General features: G+C 41.6%; 2 protein-coding genes across 3 annotated transcripts in view; one reads left to right on the top strand and one right to left on the bottom strand.

Annotated features, from left to right (window-relative positions):
- Nucleotides 1-1,158, bottom strand: part of DROSHA (drosha ribonuclease III) — a 67,542-nt gene extending 66,384 nt beyond the window's left edge. The window contains exon 1 of the mRNA XM_058808369.1: nt 308-1,158. Within this exon, the coding sequence (XP_058664352.1) occupies nt 308-1,158 (851 nt within the window). The remainder of the gene's footprint in view (nt 1-307) is intronic.
- A 2,921-nt stretch (nt 1,159-4,079) lies between these two features.
- C1H5orf22 (chromosome 1 C5orf22 homolog) lies at nt 4,080-15,599 on the top strand. 2 transcript variants are annotated; one of them, XM_058810830.1, is made up of 10 exons: nt 4,086-4,216; nt 5,248-5,323; nt 5,982-6,127; nt 7,985-8,134; nt 10,062-10,521; nt 11,132-11,194; nt 12,175-12,296; nt 13,188-13,254; nt 13,816-13,955; nt 15,140-15,599. In XM_058810830.1, exons 3-10 carry the CDS (start codon nt 6,087-6,089, stop codon nt 15,270-15,272), a joined length of 1,176 nt encoding a protein of 391 aa, XP_058666813.1. In that variant the 5' UTR covers nt 4,086-4,216; nt 5,248-5,323; nt 5,982-6,086; the 3' UTR covers nt 15,273-15,599. The 2 variants fall into 2 exon arrangements, with proteins under 2 accessions (XP_058666805.1, XP_058666813.1); XM_058810822.1 differs by lacking the exon at nt 5,248-5,323 and having other exon boundaries at nt 4,080-4,216.
- The last annotated feature ends 1,804 nt before the right edge of the window (nt 15,600-17,403 follow it).

The raw sequence follows: 17,403 nt of genomic DNA, 5'->3' as shown, positions 1-17,403 counted from the left end.
ATTTTCCTGCTACATGTGCACAAATTTCTAAGGTAAATATGTTGAGCACTACTCAACAATCCACTCAGTGGGATGCAAAGAAGCTCTTGTTTGAAAACTATCTCTGTGGACAAGAGCAACAGGTCTGCCAGCTCACAACCGTGAGGCAAAGCAGTGTACCTGGAAGGTGTCTAAACAGTAATTTTCCCATGAGACCCAACTACTGGCAACTTCCCGAGCTAGAGGGACAAACAAGGGTAAGGCAAGAACATTGATGCAAACACATACCGCTGATGACATCTCCCCCCTGCAGGCAGATAAGAGTTACCTGTTTCGCTCATAACTTCTGTGATGAGGCGATATCCTCCCTCTGTCATAATCCGTGCGGTGCCGACTGCTCTCCTGCCTCCTCCTGTCCGGGCTGCGGCCGCGATCCCGACGATCGCCGTGGTTGGCGGAGCGGTGCCTGTCGCCGTGCATGTGCCCGTGCTCGCGGTGCCGGTGCTCATCGTAGTGCTTGCTCCTGTCCGGGGAGCGCCGCTCGCTCTGGGCCTTCTCTCCCTGGTACTGCCCCGTGTGCCGGAAGTGGCTGCTGCCGGCGCCGCTGCTGGCAGCGCTGCTCGGGAAGGAGCCGGAGCTGTGCTGGTAGCTGCTGAAGCTGGGCGGCGGGAAGGACTGCTGCGAGTACCCTGCCGAGTACACGGGCTGGTAGCTGACCTGCTGCGGCATGACCGGTGGCGGGGGAGGGTGCGGTACTGTGGGGGGAGGCATCATGTAAGGAAAGGTGCTTTGTCCAGCAGGTGTTCCCGGCACGGGAGTGTTGCTAGGGTTTGGCACTGGTGGAGGAGTGGGAGGGAAACATGGAGGCACTGGGAAGCTCTGCCGCATCTGGTGGTTTGGAAACGGTGGCCTCATGGGACACTGGCTGATGGGATTTTGCGTGGAAGGGGGCACTGGAGGAGGATAGGGCACAAAGTCTGGCCTGGGAGGCATGTACCCGGTGGCGGGAGGGTTGGAGTAGGTTGTCGGAGGGGCGGTTTGCTGCTCATACTGATACTGCACGGAGGGCTGCTGTGGGTGAAGCTGCCGCAGGTTCTGAGGGCGGTAGGTCTGTGTTGAAGTTCTTGCTCCTGGTCCCCCCTGGCCACGGGGACATCCTCGCCCAGAATGGAAAGACATGGCTCACCTTTATTGAGGAGAATAAAAATCCAGAGTCACACAATTTTTGTAAGATGTCCTCAATGCATCCACAGGAGCTACTCCTGAAGTGCTGAAACTGCAGTTTCCTTTAACAGAAGCAGTAAATGATAGCCACTTTCACTGGGAGCTTTGTGCTCCTCAGACCTTTAGTGCACGCCATTTATGGCCCTTTTGATTCCTTCAAGCCTCTAATCCATGGAAGCACTTACTGTCTTTAAGCCAGAACCCAAGCTGGATCATGCTTTACGAGTAAGGGCAATGTAATTTCAACAAATTATTGTTATGATGACAGGTCAAGGATACAAGCACCTCCACCAGTACTTCAACACTTTGATATAAAACCTTTGGATACCCCCCACCAAAGAAATCGCTCATTACTAATAACTGCAGTGGTCATCCAAAGTTGCATAACAAAGAGTTCTCTCTAGAGCACAATTCTAAGCTTTGGGCAGAATGACTTGACTAATGCCTCACTGCATGCCACCTGGCCCAACAAATCATGTAAATTTTTAAATTAAATACTAGCAATTTACACTCACTATTGAGTCCCCAATGTACTAAAGGGCTGAATTCAACAGACTCTTCAAAGTGTTTTAAGTGAAGTAGTTATATTTTTGTGGAAAAACAGGTTACACATCTTATAGGTTATGAAAAAAAATCATGTAGACTGTGCTATTCTTTAATTTTGTTGAAATAAATGGTTCCCAATAAATCCCTCAATGGCCTTCTTGGCCCTGCTACCCTTGAGAAACTATCACTGCTTAAAGTAGGCTTAAGTGTTGCTGAAAACTAGGCATGTATTTAAGGCATTAACATTTATAAATGAAAGCACTGTGCTGCATTAAAGTTTAAATTGATTCTTTAATAACAATGTTAAGTTTCAAAACCTGAAAAAAGGGGAAAAAAACACTAAAGAAAATCTATGGCTGCAATGGAAGGAGAGGTGAAAAAAATTATCTAAGCATCTCCAGAAATCAAATCCTGTTTTCCGTAAGGCAAAGTGAGAAAGAAAGGGGAGACATACACATTTGGAAAGATGACCAGAGAAAGGAAATAAAGCCTCCCTTTCACTGAGGCTTTGCTGATGCTGAAGTACATGCACAGAACATTCTCCCACCTGCTATAGAGCAACATGGCCAACCTGAACTGCTCAGAGCACTACTCTCAGCTGCATCCCGGTGACACTGCAGTAAAAGATGCAGACTTGCTGAGAGAAAGTAGACAGCTGCTGGTGCACTGGAGGGAGAAAGAAAAAGAAACACAGAGGAAAAGGACTGATATCAAAGAGGAGGGACCAAGAGGACTCTTACGCATGCAGGGCTTAGTGGAAGTAACTGGCATTTGTAGGGGTCTTTCCCTCTCCAGAACAACCAAGGGCCAATGTGAGTGAGAATCCCACACTTTGAGGAGACAGCAGCCATCATGGTATAAAGCCACTTGTTCCTTCCCGTCAGCCTGTACCTGCTCAGTACCCTCCGATATTGTAAGGGCTCTCAAAAAAAAAAAAAAAAAAAAAAAGCCACAACAAACCAGGGGAGAAAAAAAGAAAGTCAATGTCCATTTTGTGTGGCAATAGGGCACCCCTTTGATATCACTAATTATAACCCATCATATGCTGAATTAATTTTGCTTTGGTTCTCCTGTTGTGCTCTTACACAACTCAGGCTTGCAACAGAAGACTGTTCTAGACTTTGCTAACGTTCACATAAAATGTGTATTTATTTAAACAGGCTGTACCACAGTGCCTTGTCTTTAGGTGTGCTCCTTTCTAACAAGTCACAGCATTCAAACAAAGGGTCTTGTTTATCAGCTCTCAGATCTCCTAACACCAGAGAACTGCTCTTGTTCTACCACTTTTATTTCAGTCCTTCAGGGATGCACAGATGTGACTGAAGAAGAAAATAGATTCAAGAAGACAAGAAACTATTTTATATGCCCAAATTATTTTAAAGCTCCCTCTGCTGCAAACTCAAGTCCCATTCAACTTTCATTTAAAGTTAAGTAAGTTCGAAAACACAGAAAAGGGCAAACTCCCCTTCCCCTGTCACCTAAAGAGGAATTTTATTGCACTGACGGGAGCCATTGTATTCTAAAGCAGCACCGGTCCCCTAAAAAACACTGAATAAACTCGCCTCTCCCTGCAGATGCCCTGCTGAGAGCAACAGGGCACTGACACATGGAGAAGAGAGCACTGAAGGTGACATCATCAATGTCTGCAAGTGTCTAAGAGAGGGAATCAAAGAGGATGAAGGCCGGCTTGAGTGAATGGGCACAAGAGTGAATGGGCAGAAACTGATGCACAGGAAGTTCCACCTGAACATGACGAAGAACTTCTCTAAGTGTGCGGCTGCCCGCGCACCGAACGCATTCCACAGAGAGGCAGCGGAGTCTCCCTCACCGGAGATATTCAAGAGCTGTCTGGACACAATCCTGTGCCATGTGCTCTGGGATGACCCTGCTGGAGCAGGGAGATTGGACCCGATGACCACTGTGGTCCCTTCCGACCTGACCCATCCAGCGCCACCCGGCCTCACCCCACCGCCGCCCCCCGACGGCCGGGGGCACGGAGCCGCTGAGCCGCCCCCGGCCGGGCCCCGCTCCGGGCTCTACTCGGCCGCACGGCCCCACCAGCCCGACCCCGCCAGCCCCGCGGAGCCGCCGCGCTCCGACCCCGGGACCGCGCTCCCGACCCCGGGACCGCGCCCCCGCCACGCCACGGCCGCGACCCCTGCGGAACCCCGCGAGCAGCGCGGAGCGGCCCCAAGGCGGCCCCGCCGCCCCTCGCCGCGCAGCCCGGCACGCCGAGCCCACCTGGCGCCCCGCCGCCGCCGAGGCCAGCGCCGCCCGCAGGGCCCCGGCTCCGGAACAGGAAAGCGGTGGGAGGCGCTGCGGGCGGAAGCGCCGCCCGCCCGAGGGGAGCGGCGGCATGAGCGGAGCGGAGCCGGGGCCGGGGCCCGGCGGCGCCGCCCGGCCCGGCGCGGCCTCCCGCCGGCATTACCCGGCCCTGCCCGTGTGGGTGGTGGAGGACCACCAGGACGTGAGTGCCCCGCGCTGGGCTGCTGGGCGATGGGGAGTCCACCGGGTGGGGCATGGGGAGCGGTTTCGCTTGTTCCTGTTTGTGTGAGTTTGTTGGTGGGTTTCTCCGCGGCGCGGATGGCAGCCAAGAGAAGTGCCCGGTGCGCTCACCGGCGGCCTCCCCGGGAGATGCGCTTTCCCGTCTTGTGTGCGGGTTCTCCGGGCGCTTCCTTGGGAACGGCCCTCCCCTCCGCAGCCACACACAAACCCTAAAGCTGCCTTCCCTTCCGCTGCTGAAACATCAATGAGCTTCAGCGCCCAGCTGACCTGATTTTCCTTCCCGATTCTGTGACTGAACTACTTATTGCCATGATCGCATTTTGGCATCTTTTAAAGCCATCATTGCTGAATGTTTTTTTGTCTTCTTTGTATCATAGATTGCTGTGATTTAAAGGGGATAATAGCTACGTTACACTGCTGTTATAATTTTCTAGCTATTAGCGGGATGCTTGGAAACTCAACCCTACCCAGTGTATGGCATGTCAGCAGAGGATAAGTAAATATAATCCCATCGCAACTAATAGATTGGCTCCCACTTGACGAGAAATGTTAAAAATCCGGAGGTTACCTTTTTTTTCGTGGAGTCATTGAAAAGGGGAGTAAAGCAGGAATTGCTTTTGGACTGCTGCATCTAGTTTCTCATGAGGTTTTTTATAATAGCATAAACTGAGGCTTTAATCTTAAAATAACAGATTCTTTACTAGATTCTTTGCAAAGATAAAATATTAGTGTAGTAAAGTTTATTAAAGACTATAATTTTACAGATTTTTAAGTACTTTAATACAATTCTTTTTTGCTAAGACTCAGTGAATATGTGATGCTGTGACAGCTGGTTTTTCATGGTACCCAAGGACTTGGAGTGTCACTGTGGTAGGAATTCTGACATAATGCTTCTTAATGGTCCTTCTTTGTTTTAGTCTCTATATTTCTGTTTTTAATTAGCTTAAAGTTCTATTAATACTATATATTTAATTTAAAATATTTTCACTCTAGGAATGTGGATGAATTGGCCTATCTTGCATAAAACATAAATGGCTTTTTTGTCCCGAAGTGTAAGAACTGTAAATTGGTGAGTTGCCTCATCTGTTTTTCACACTTCTGAGTGAAGAACTTCAGCAGGGAGTAAAGTTGGGCAGTTGAGAAAGGTAGTCTCTATTGCAAACAGTCATGGAGGGATTAGGAATTAATTCTTCAAGAGGAATAGGTTTAATGGTCAGCTAAAGTTTAAATCATGGCGGGGTCAGTTTTCAATCTGTATCACTTAACGTATAAGGGGCAAACTGTTTTTATCTCCATAGCACCAGTGCATGGTGAAGAAGCTTTATATCATGGAGAAAGAAGTACACAGTCAATGATCTGCAGAAGAGGAAAGACATTCCTGAGTCTTAGTTGTAAATGGAAAAAAAAACTCAAACATCTAGGAATTGAGTTGAATGGCTAGTGAGAAGAGCTGCTGCAAACAAGACTTCCTGTAAAGAAGGGAAAAGGGTGTAAAGCTGTGACTCTTCAGCAGTTTTTCATCTGCAACACTTGGACTCAGTAATGATTACTGTTCATGAGTTGTCTTGCCACTGGAGTTATTTCCCCTTTGTATTGTATTCTGTCTCCTCCTCCCTCTAATCCAAATTCTAAAGGAACTAAAGTGTACTGGTGGTTTTGCTGCTAAAGCTGTTGCATTTCTCAGCCCACTGGCTATCATTAAAATGTTTTTGTTTCTGTTGCTTTAGGTGCTGCCTTTCATTTATCGTGCCATTGGCTCAAAGCATCTTCCTGCCAGTAACATCAGTTTTGTTCATCTTGATTCCCATCCAGACCTTCTTATTCCTGTGAATATGCCTGCAGACACTGTATTTGACAAAGAAGCTCTTTTTAGGTATGTCCTGGGTACTGCATCAGAGTAGACTTTAATTCTTGCTGCCTTTGATTCACACTGAATATTGCTATGACTGCCTAGGAAGGATGAGCAAAAGAGATATAAGTCAGATTCAAGTTGTATCTTCTGTCTTTTCACTTTTGCTGAAACTTTATTTTTAATGGCAAAAGTTTCCTTGCATGTCTAGCAATTTAAGATGTATGAGTTTGCTTTGCATATTGGCTCAGCAGTGCATGATGGTGTTATCCCAAGTGGTTCCTCTGGATAACAGGAAAGCACTTTGCATGGATGCTTGTCTGAAAAGCTGTAGTTATGAAACAATCTTTCTCTCTTCACACTAAAAAACTGTCGTTGAGATTGAAATAGCACATCCTTTGTTGGTATGCTGAATATGTGAAGTAGAACAAGATGTTCCTATTACAATCATAAAGAACACTACCTAAGGTAGATAGGTAATAAGCCACTGTGATCTCTACTATTGTCTTGCTCTTCCTGTTTTAAAATAAATAAATGTTTATTTTAAAATAAATATTTTAAAATAAAAATTTAAAATTAATAAACAGTATTTAAAATACTGTTTGCATCAGTATTATGGTGATTTACACCAATTACAAGCTGATGCATTTGGTGTACTTGAATCACCTTAGCCAGAGTCAATATTTTGTTCTCTTTATTGGATGAATAAAAGGTTTTGTGGATTCTATCACAAAATCATTTTATGCTTTGGGTTGGAAGGAACCTTAAAGATCATTTAGTTCCAACTCCCCTTCCATGGGCAGGGACATTTCCACTAGGCCAGGTTGCTTAGTCCCCATCTCACCTGGCCTTGAACACTTCTGGCCATGGGTCACCTACAACTGCTTGGACAGCCCATGTGGTGTGTCTCACCACACTCAGAGTGAAGAACTTCTTCCTTATATCTAATCTAAACACACACTCTGTCAGTGTAGACCCTTGTCCTGTGACTGCATGCCCTTGTAAAAAGTCCCTCTCCAGCTTTCTTGTAGTTCCTTTTGAGGTATTGGAAGGTACCATAAGGTCTCTGTGCAGCCTCCAGGCTGAACAACCCCAACCCTCTCAACCTGTCCTCACAGGAAAGGCATTCCAGCCCTCTGGCCATCTTGGTGGCCTTCTCTGGACCATGTAATTGTTATGTGGGGGGCCCAGACCTGGATGCAGCACTCCAGGTGTGCGGTTTCACAAGAGCAGAATATGGGGGAAGAATCCCCTCCTGTGACCTGCTCATCATGCTTCTTTAGCTGCAGCCCAGGATACAGCTGGCATCATACACCTAAAAAAATAGGGTCTTGATAATGGGGAAAGATATTAATCCTGTGGATATGGATTGACTCACTTTAATTATTGGGATGATATTTAAAATACACTTGGAGCAGTTTACAGTTAAACAGTCTCATGAAGTCAGTTTGAAGTTATTTACAATAATGTTGATGATGTTCCTTGCACTTTTCCTCTCATGTATTAAGAGATAAAGGGCATAGAATCACAGAATCAGTAAGGTTGGAAGGGCCTCTAAGATTATCAAGTCCAGCTATGAACCTAACACTGCCAGGTCCGCCACTAAGGGGTTTATAATCAAAGTGCCATGCCAAGAGTGAAGCCAATTCCACTCTAGGTCTGAACTTTTTTATACCTACTGCAGGCATTCTTGTTTTGTCTCATGAATAAAGATTTCCCTCTTTTTCTTTCTTTGTTGGTGTTACCCTTACATGGAATACTAGTTTTAGATGATTTGCATGGGGGCCTTCAAGATGTGGAAGATGTTTGTGGTGTTCTTGACCATTTTTATTCATAGGGAAAGTAACATTGCTATCTTCTGTGTTTCTCTACTGGTTACAGTGAATTAAGTATTGAAAACTGGATTATGCCTGCTGTTTATGCTGGCCATATTTCTCAAGTAGTGTGGCTTCACCCACGCTGGGCTCAGCAGATCTCAGAAGGGAAACACAGTTTTCTGGTTGGGAAAGATGTATCAACAACAACTATCAGGTAAATTGTCTGATGACATATACTAGTAATATAAAAGCCATCTCCATTGCTTTTCACTGGAATTTTTTTGTTTTCTTGGATAAATATGAACATTTAATTTGTATTTATAATTTCCTTAGAACCTAATGCAGTTACTCGTGTATCAACTTAGTCTTTGGTCTAACTAGTAAAATTGTTATTTGGTATCAGCTATGACTTTTTCTAGTGTGGAGCAGGTTTTTTTGTTTGTTTGGAGTTTTTTTGGTTTTGGAAGTTGATCTAGTTAAGCACTGAAACAGGCACTCCATCATTGAATGAATTCTCCATCATTCAATAAAAGACAATTCACCTGAGCAGCCTCACCTAGCTTTGAAGTCAGTTCTGCTTTGATCAGATGATTGACTAGAAACCTCCAGTTGTCTCTTTGAATGTTAATTATTCTGTGATTCAAGTTTGAATCAGAGCCCCTCATCATTCTACAGGATGCAGTCCATAGTAATTTTGCACTCACCATATTCACAGTGTTGGGATTTTGTGCAGCTTTAGGGGATATTTGCAAGTCATGTCTCTTGTGAGCATAGCAAAATAAATCTTTTGAAGCAAGTTTAACAGAAAATAGCAGAGAAATGCTTTGTTTTACCACCTTAAATAAAACACTTAAAGCTCTACAATTCTGAATCTGAAGCCTAAAGGGAACCTAAATGAGTTTTTTTAAATAGCTAGTGCTTTCTGTTACATTTAATCATTTAGCCTATATATAGGAATAAGTCACGATGGCTCTCTCACTGGTGGCCTTAGCAGTCATGGAAACAACATTTCAGACTTCCTTTTGAAGACATTTTCTTCAAGGTTCTAGGCTTACCAAAACCATGAAGGAAGAAAGGGAAAGAGTCCTCATAAATACAAATGTCCTAAAAGTTTTGATGAGAAGAGATGGATAGGCAATAGATACAGCCTCATCATTGGTGGACACTAACGTACTATGAGCTCATGGTGAACCCCGCAGAATTTCTGGGAAGATGTGCTGTGATTGCCTAGTCAACAAGATGGGGTTGTAATCCCGCCCCTGACCTTGACAAACTGAGGGTAATCCATCCACAAGACACTGGGGAACTGAACTTCAAATTTCTCCTGCTTAGGAAATGATTTGTCTTTGTGGTTGATTGATGGTGATACCCTGTATTCAAATAAGGCCTTATGACAAGCGAGCAGTTCGCACTTCTTAATCTTATTTGTAATTTGGGTTTATGATGATTAAGGCTTAATGTACTGCAATGCAGGTTGAAAATTCTGTTCTTTACATTTTCACTTTAAGCAGAAGTTTTAGTGTTGCTTTTGGCTGGTTAGTTGTTTTGTGGGATTTTTAAGTGGATTCAATTGATAGTTAGCTACTTATCCTCTAGTTACCATGTTTGTCACTTAGGGAATGTGTTGGGGGTAAAAAAAAGTTAAATTTTACTTATGGATTCATAATATTGTACTTTCACTAAGTGTAAATATTTATGCATTTCAGGGCACTTCACAAACCCAACTATCATAATTTTCCCCGAAAATTACAAAACAAGACAAAACGAGACAAAAGCTTTGCAATCTTATGTGCCATAGTATCTTGTCAGTTCTGGATGTTGTCTTTAAAATGCAATTCAATTTCAAATTAATCTTAGTAGCACATAAGGCATTATCTTTTTCTTATCCATTAAAACTTTGTAGGGCTATTATAATAAATATAGATTGAATTTTAATATATTCCACAATAAAGAAGTAGAAAAAAACTTTAATATAATTTAAACCTGAAGATTAAAAGAAATAATTTTGTCTACACAGTTTTATGGCTTTCATTAGCCATCAAACATATTTTCATTCTTCTCTGGGTCCCTAAAGTATAAAATGCTTTTTCCTATGCTCTTTGCCAAAATGTGTATTAACTGAGATTTATTGTCAATTGTAGGGTTACAGGCACAGATAATTACTTCTTAAGTGATGGTCTTTATGTTCCTGCTGATCAGCTGGAAAACCAGAAGCCTTTAAATTTGCATGTTGTTCTCATCAATCCTACTGAATCATCAAACAGCGGTGAAGGAAGTGGCGAAGTAGCATCTGCTAAAAGACTGAAGCTAAATACAGATGACACAGCAAGTGCCACTTCTGCCTCTTCAGTGGCTCCTGCTGACTTGGATCACGTCACTCAGAGTATGAAGAAAAAGGAAATGCAAAATGCAGGTGCCCTGAATGGGGCAGAAACTTCGGCAGAAGACTCAGCTTCAAGCCATCTTAAAAACAGTGAATGCCCAATAAGGAACATTGCTAAAGATATCTGCCAAGTACTGCAGAATGGGGATGCATATGTTTTGGACATTGACTTAGATTTTTTTTCAGTTAAAAATCCATTTAAAGAAATGTACACACAGGTAAGTATGGAAATTGAGTAGCCTCGTACCACTCACTAAAGAGTCCCAGCCCTAATATAAATGTCTATGGAGAAACTCTCATCTAAGCTAAATTAACAGATTAGCTGATCATGGTTAATGATTCATAGTAACATTTTAAAGAGGTATTTCCATTTTAAAGAAGTATTTCTAAGGGAATGTATGTGGTAAAAAATTTCAACCACCAAACAGGAGGAGTTTCTTACACTTGGTGTCAATATTGAGTGTATGTTCAAACTCAGGTATATACTCAACTTTTTCTTTTTGCTTGGGACATAAAAGCTATGCTTGGGTTCCCAGAGATTACCTTCCAAATACCCACAGCAAGATTCATCAGGGGAGATGAGAGCCTTTGTCATTTTTTACCCTCTATAACCTGAGCTTAGAAAGCCATGATGGTATCAGGAAACTGCCTTTCAAAAGGCACAGTAGTGTTGATTATCCAAAGAGTGGTACCTTGTCCTGATGAAAGGCTGTTATTCTCATTATTGTCTGCCATACTAGAGTAGGGAAATGATCTTTTTTGAAGGCTTTGAGGACTGGTTTTCTCATTTGAAGAGTCATTTTCTTACTGTTTTTTTCTTTTTCAAAGACAGAATATGAGCTTTTGCAAGAGTTGTACAATTTCAAGAAGCCACATAAAAATGCAACAGAGGTATGATGCTTCCTTGTGGAACGTATGAAGGAATGATTCTTTTTGTTTACCCAATGAAAATGAGTTACAACAACAGGAAGGAACCTATCAAAGGTGCTTAATGAAGTGGGCTCACATTAAGCTATGCAGCCAAATGCTAATCAGCAGCAGCTTAGATTTTTTTTTTTTTCTATTAAATGTTTTGTTTGAATATGTGAATTGCATAAATATTTAGTATGAGTGTCAAAAATTGTTTCTGTAAACAAAATGGTAATTGGCATGAAAGGAATGAAAACCTAATAAGTCACCAGCAAACTTGTTCTCTTTATAGTTTAACTGGGGTGGGGTGTTTCTTTTTTGGTTTTTTGGTGGCTGGTTCTTTTTTTTTTTTTTTTATACCTCCCTCCAGGCTCTCCCGTTCCTTCCCTTGTTGCTCTTTCTTGATAGTCAGCGCTGTGATGAGTGTGTAATTGGTATTTCACCTTTTTGTTCAGATGTGGAAAGCATGATATTATGCTAAGTACTGAAATGTACTTTTAATTTTATGTGCTGTGTACTTCTAAAACATGGAAATACAGGCTTTCATAATCTTGTCTGAACACTAACACTGAGAGATTCAGCACATTTAATTATCACAAATAAGTGAAACCTAATTAATATGTGTGAATAAAAAAATAAAGAGACATTGAATATTGGCAGATTGATTTTTATATTGCTTAGTTAACCAGGAATAAAATCAGGTACAGATTTAAAAGGTGGCTTTTTAAAATTTGTAGTGAGAAAACGAGGACAAAGTGAGATGATTTATTCTGAAGGTGTAAGAGTTTCTGCAGGCATTTGTTATGATCCTCTTGAAAAGATGTGCTGTAGGAATGAGTCGGTTGTTTCTGATTCCCCACTTCCAGTAGGTCAATCATTACAGAAATTAAATCATAGGATAAGTCATGATGTTCTTACCTCTTTCTTTTCCCTAACATACTTTTGTGTATGCTTATTTAAAGGAAGAATTGCTGGATTGTGTTGAAAACCGTGTTCATCAGCTGGAAGATCTGGAAGCAGCATTTGCGGATTTGTGTGACACTGATGACGAAGAAACTCTACAGAAATGGGCTTCATATCCTGGGTAGGAGGTTTCTAAGAGGCCTACATTGCAAATAGAAGCTTGAGAACTGATTTGTCCAGCATTTTGTTAAGAGAGAAGGATAGGATCTCTGCAAGTATACGCTTTTTTCTTTAGTCCTAGAGGCGAAAGAGACAAAACAAAAGGAAAGGCAGTCTACTGTCTTCAGCACTACTGTTAGCTTTGGAAGCTCAGTCTTGTACGGCTTCATGCAAGTTTTGTTGTCTATGGGTGGAGGCGTATTTGGTGACTAAAACCTTGGTCATCAGTGTGTAGCACAGCTCTCAAAAAAGGCAACAAGCCGAGGAGGACATGGAGAAGCAGTTCTTTAGTGCTCCCAAAGGTTCTGCTTTCTTTGGAAAAATGGAAATTCATGGAACTGTACCTGAGCAACAGTCTCCACTAAACATCTGAACTGCATCACTCCGCTTTTAAACTAGATGTTTTCACATGAAAAGTTTTCGGGTGGAAAGAGACAGGGAAAGTCTGAGCTTTTCCTTGATAGGAAAAGCACTCATTTTCCACATCAAATGCAGCAGTTACTGTACAACCTCTCTAACAGTGACAAGAAGTATTTCCTATAAAGTTCATATGACTTTTGAGCTGCAGCAGCTTCTCTGCAGATATACCCTAAAAGAAGCACAAGGAAGACTTGCCAGAGGCAGGTATAAAAATAGGGGCTTTATAAGAAAGACCTGGTGAAACAGTACAATAATACTGATAATTTCTATTTTTGCAAGTGCAAGATGACAGAGGAGCAAATTTCCTTTTCAAATCCTAGGCCATCATTTCTACTTCCGTCTTTTTTTCTCACCGTTTTTTTTTTCTAGCCATTTAAGGTATATAAATGTTTCCAACTGTTTGTAAAAAATTTCGGTTTTGTTTTCACTCCAGAATGAAGCCACTTGTTCAACTAGTTCACAGTTTGAAAACCAGGATCGAAAGCCCAGACTATGAAATGGTAGGTGACAGAAAGCAGAAAGCAGACAGATGTCAAAAGCATAGCTTCAGCAGAGAGGGAGAGAGTCATGCTTCCTTTCAGACTTGCTTCTTGATTCAGAACTTCCTGTGATTTTGGTAATTTTCCTCAGGTTTTATGTCTTACTATTTAGACCAGCTTTTCCTTTCAAAGCTGCTAACATTCTAGCCTGCTTGTCTATCTACATTTAGGCAACTTTAGTGTGATCTCCCAGGACTGTGATGTCTTGGGCTGCATTCTCTGAATGGAGGCTAAATTTCACCAGTCTATTGGTCTCCTTTGTAGAACTTAAAATAAGGTACTTATTTATAACTTATCACAGCTATATCATCTTCAAGGACTCCAACATACTCTGAATTCATAAGAAGAGGTACAGGGTACTGGAGATAATGAAATAATCCATACAACCTCCCGAATTTTACTTGTTTAAGAGGTGCAAGTTACCTGATGGGCTAGGGATGGTATCCTAAAGACTGTCTACATGCATAAACTATATTGATAATTCATCAACAGAAATGAAATCTCTCTATAATTTACCCACAGGTCCATCAGGCTGGTCTGACCTGTGATTATGTGGAGCTTCCTCACCATGTTAGCACTGAAGATGAGATTGAAGGCCTCATACAATCCATTAAAGTTCTACTGACAGATCTGCCCAAGCCCACACTGGTGACAGTTGCTCGGTAAGACTGTGCAGATATTTTGACTTCAAAATGTTCAGACTATGCTTATGAAGCTAAATGATCCTGTCTGCACAGCACTAGTTCTGTTAAAGTGGAAGCCTGACAGTGCTTTAGCACAGGTTATTTAAAGGCAGTGTTGAGGCCTTGTGTGTGTTGGGATTGATAGCTGTCACTGGAGTTCATACATCTCTACTTGTGGTACTTAAGCTAATTAGGGCAAAGGTGGCTTGGGCTGAAATCCCACCTTCCTTACTCTGTTACTCTAGGGTTTGTTGCACTACAGATAGGACTTCTTTTTTTCAGTGAAACTTTTGTTGGAATGAGTTATCATCTAGTAGACTAAAAGGCATTTATATTCTTCAAAGTTCTAGTAAAACTTCATTATGGGGTAAAAGTTAGGCTTCCAGAAATGTAAAGGTTTTATTTAGAATAACAGAATGGAGTTTGAAGCCAGAGACCTGGGAGAACCAAAGAACTGGCCTGAAAAAATCTTAATTTGAAGACCACAGTGTGCCTCTTGACAAATTATTGCAATTTAATCAGTCAGAAATACTAATTGTGCTCTTAAAGCACCAGCAACAATAGCAGAAGCTGATATGAAACTGGTTTTGGCAACAAGAACTAATATGGCTAATGCCTGCAAAAAAATGAAGTCTGTTCCCTGGGCCAATTGCAGGGTTATTATCCACTGCTGTGGAGAAACCAGAATCATCTCTGTAGATCTTAACAGATAAAAAATTCAGGAAACCAGTTTTTACTTGTATCTGAAGTTCATTAATAGATGCTGTAAAAAATGCTATATGCCAGGTATTGTGAAGATGTTTTTCAGGTTTTCCTGCCTGCTTTACCAGTAGCATTTGAATTTCTTAATCTAAATTTTATCTGTGTCCTTTAATTAGATAATTTCTTTGAACTTTGACTGCCAGGGTGTTCTGTACCAGATTCAGGAAGAGAGTAGAAAGAACAGGAAAGATTAGATCATGTTCCTGATCTGCTGCAGACTTTCTATTAAACTTAAAATGTAGTGCTAAGAAGCACAGCACTATGCTTCAAAGGGATACTGGGAGGCAAAACTTGTTACAGTTTGAAAGAAGCTTCAGCCTAGCCACAGGGCATTGCAGGAGTACACAGTGTGGTTATGGTTGTGATATCTGTATTCCCATGATTTTTTATTTTTTTTACAGATCAAGTTTGGATGATTACTGCCCTTCAGAGCAGGTTGACATCATTCAAGAGAAGGTTCTCGATTTACTGCGTTCTGTGTATGGCTCACTGGATGTGCACTTAGATTACTCAAGCACTTCATCTGCTTCGTGACCTTTCTTTGTGTGTTGCTGTCTGATGCAGAGGATTAATTTAAATTGTTCATTAGCTGTGATTGCAAGGGTAACACTGCTGTTATTTCAGCAGGTGGCACTAGAACCCAAGATGACCAAGCTAGGGTTTGAGTTGCATTGTTTTCTCCACAGCTGCATCTGAACTGTTACCTGTTTGGCTTTGTTCAGATTAGTGCTGTAATTCTTATTTTTACTGTCTTGTTTCTTAAAATTGGTGCAAGAGAAACAACGTCTTGTCCATAAATTGAGGGGTTATGTCCCATTTCTTTGTGTCTGTAAAAAAAATAAAATACATAATTTCTTAAAATGGTTTTCCATTATGTATGTTTTTTGTAATTTGGTAACAGATTTGCTCCTGAGTTGTATTATGTCTTTTAAAAACTGGTCTTAAAAAAAATGCCCTTAAAACTGTTGGTCTATGTAGTGATCTTTCCTATCTCTTGTGCTGGGATACCCTCTCATTTCTCTAGAGCAGCACATAGCTTCTGTCCCATCCATAGAATATCATTTATGTTTATTTTCTGTTTCACTAATGTCTTATTTTGCCTTAGAGTATTTTATTGGTGGCTTAGGTAATACCTCTAATGTACAGACATTGGGCTTGGTATTTTCACTTTTACATTATTTTGAGGATAAAAAGTATGTGTGCATGTGCATGGTTTTATGTTTTAAATCCTGTAAGGAATTGATGGCTCTTCAGAAACAAAGATTTTGCTTCACTGAAGTCAGCAGCAAAACGTTCTGTACCAGGTTTTCACTCATTTTGGTATTGCTATTTAGGTAATAACAGTTCTAGAACTACTTAATTCAGAAATCAATATAGTTATAGAGAATACTGGCACTTTCAGAGGAAAAAACCCCACAGCATTTATTGGGAATGAAACTGAAACAGGAAAGAAAATGCTATCTAGAATATGGTCTTTTATCATGAATAAATTTTGCTTGTAGTTTCTTCTGAAATAACGGAGTTCATTTGCTAACTTTGCTTTACAAAGACTTTGTGCACTTTTAGAGTTTTTTACTGCTTCTGTTGTTGGTAAAAATGACTATATTATAGATTGTAAATATATCATTCCTTTAAAACATTTGTTCTAGTAGAATACATTCCATGACCATGGATCTGTTTTATTTGTGGTTTTGTGATGTGCCTGTCACAAGGAGCCTTGGAGCCAATATCCTTAATACTTCATCAATTATGAACAGCCATACATCACATGCAGCAATGAAGTGCAGTCAGATATGTGCTGCTTGTGGAAAGATTGGGTTTTTTTAAAGTTAAAGATCCTTCATGCTGGGCTTTTCTAAGGTTGTAGAAAACAAAAAACCCGTGTGGGGCATGGCTGAGCCCCTCCTGGGTGGGCAGGTAAGAACTAGTTTTCCTTGGGGAAAGCCTGGGCAAGGGAGGGCAAAATGCTGCCTGGCAGCCAGGGCTGAGGGATCCAGGTGGGGGAGCTTTTAGTATGGACCAAACCAAACAGTGCCTGCATCTCTGCCTGGATGCTGCTCTGGGGTGCCTTGTTTGGTGGGGTAACAAAATTAAACTCACTTCTTTGCATTTTATCTGTGGTCTTGTGGTTGTTCCTGTGCCCTGCCTATCCTGGTTCATGCGCACATGTTCACAGTTTTGCAGAATCAAAATAGCATCCTGAATTGTCTATTTGTTTTTCAAGTTAATTAAGAAATCTTCCTTTCAAGCATAGTTTTTGTTTATGAATGTCAAATTGTTGTCATCTGAAATCTCTGACTAATAGTCTGTGTATATGGCAGAAACTGCCAGTCTCACATAATAACAAAACATTAATTTCTACATTAACGACATTTGCGAGGTTGTTTTTTACTTTGGTGAAATATAATCAAGCCAAGCCAGAAACAGGTGTCTTTATTTCTTGCTTTTGCCCTATAGGGCTTCTTTATTAACCAGATGCACAAATCCTCCATTCCCTGTGTCTGCCTCATTTTCTTCTCAGCCTATTTCAGAATAATGTATTATGCAGAACAAGACAGTGAAATGCAGTGCATAACTCCTCTAATCAGCACTGCAAGGATGGGACATGAAGGCCCATTAGAAATAAACCCACCTGAGGATATTTGCATAGCAGCACTGTCTAAGT

The sequence above is a fragment of the Ammospiza caudacuta genome, chromosome 1 (genome assembly GCF_027887145.1).
Source record: "Ammospiza caudacuta isolate bAmmCau1 chromosome 1, bAmmCau1.pri, whole genome shotgun sequence".
Classification (NCBI taxonomy): domain Eukaryota; kingdom Metazoa; phylum Chordata; class Aves; order Passeriformes; family Passerellidae; genus Ammospiza; species Ammospiza caudacuta.
This window is presented reverse-complemented; position numbering and strand designations above follow the sequence as displayed.

Excerpts from the sequence above, each read along its gene's own strand:
- C1H5orf22 (XM_058810822.1), top strand. The coding sequence starts at position 4,106 with ATGAGCGGAGCGGAGCCGGGGCCGGGGCCCGGCGGCGCCGCCCGGCCC. Across the intron at positions 8,135-10,061 it reads GTATCAACAACAACTATCAG|GGTTACAGGCACAGATAATT; the intron begins GTAAATTGTCTG and ends TGTCAATTGTAG. Across the intron at positions 12,297-13,187 it reads AAATGGGCTTCATATCCTGG|AATGAAGCCACTTGTTCAAC; the intron begins GTAGGAGGTTTC and ends TTTTCACTCCAG.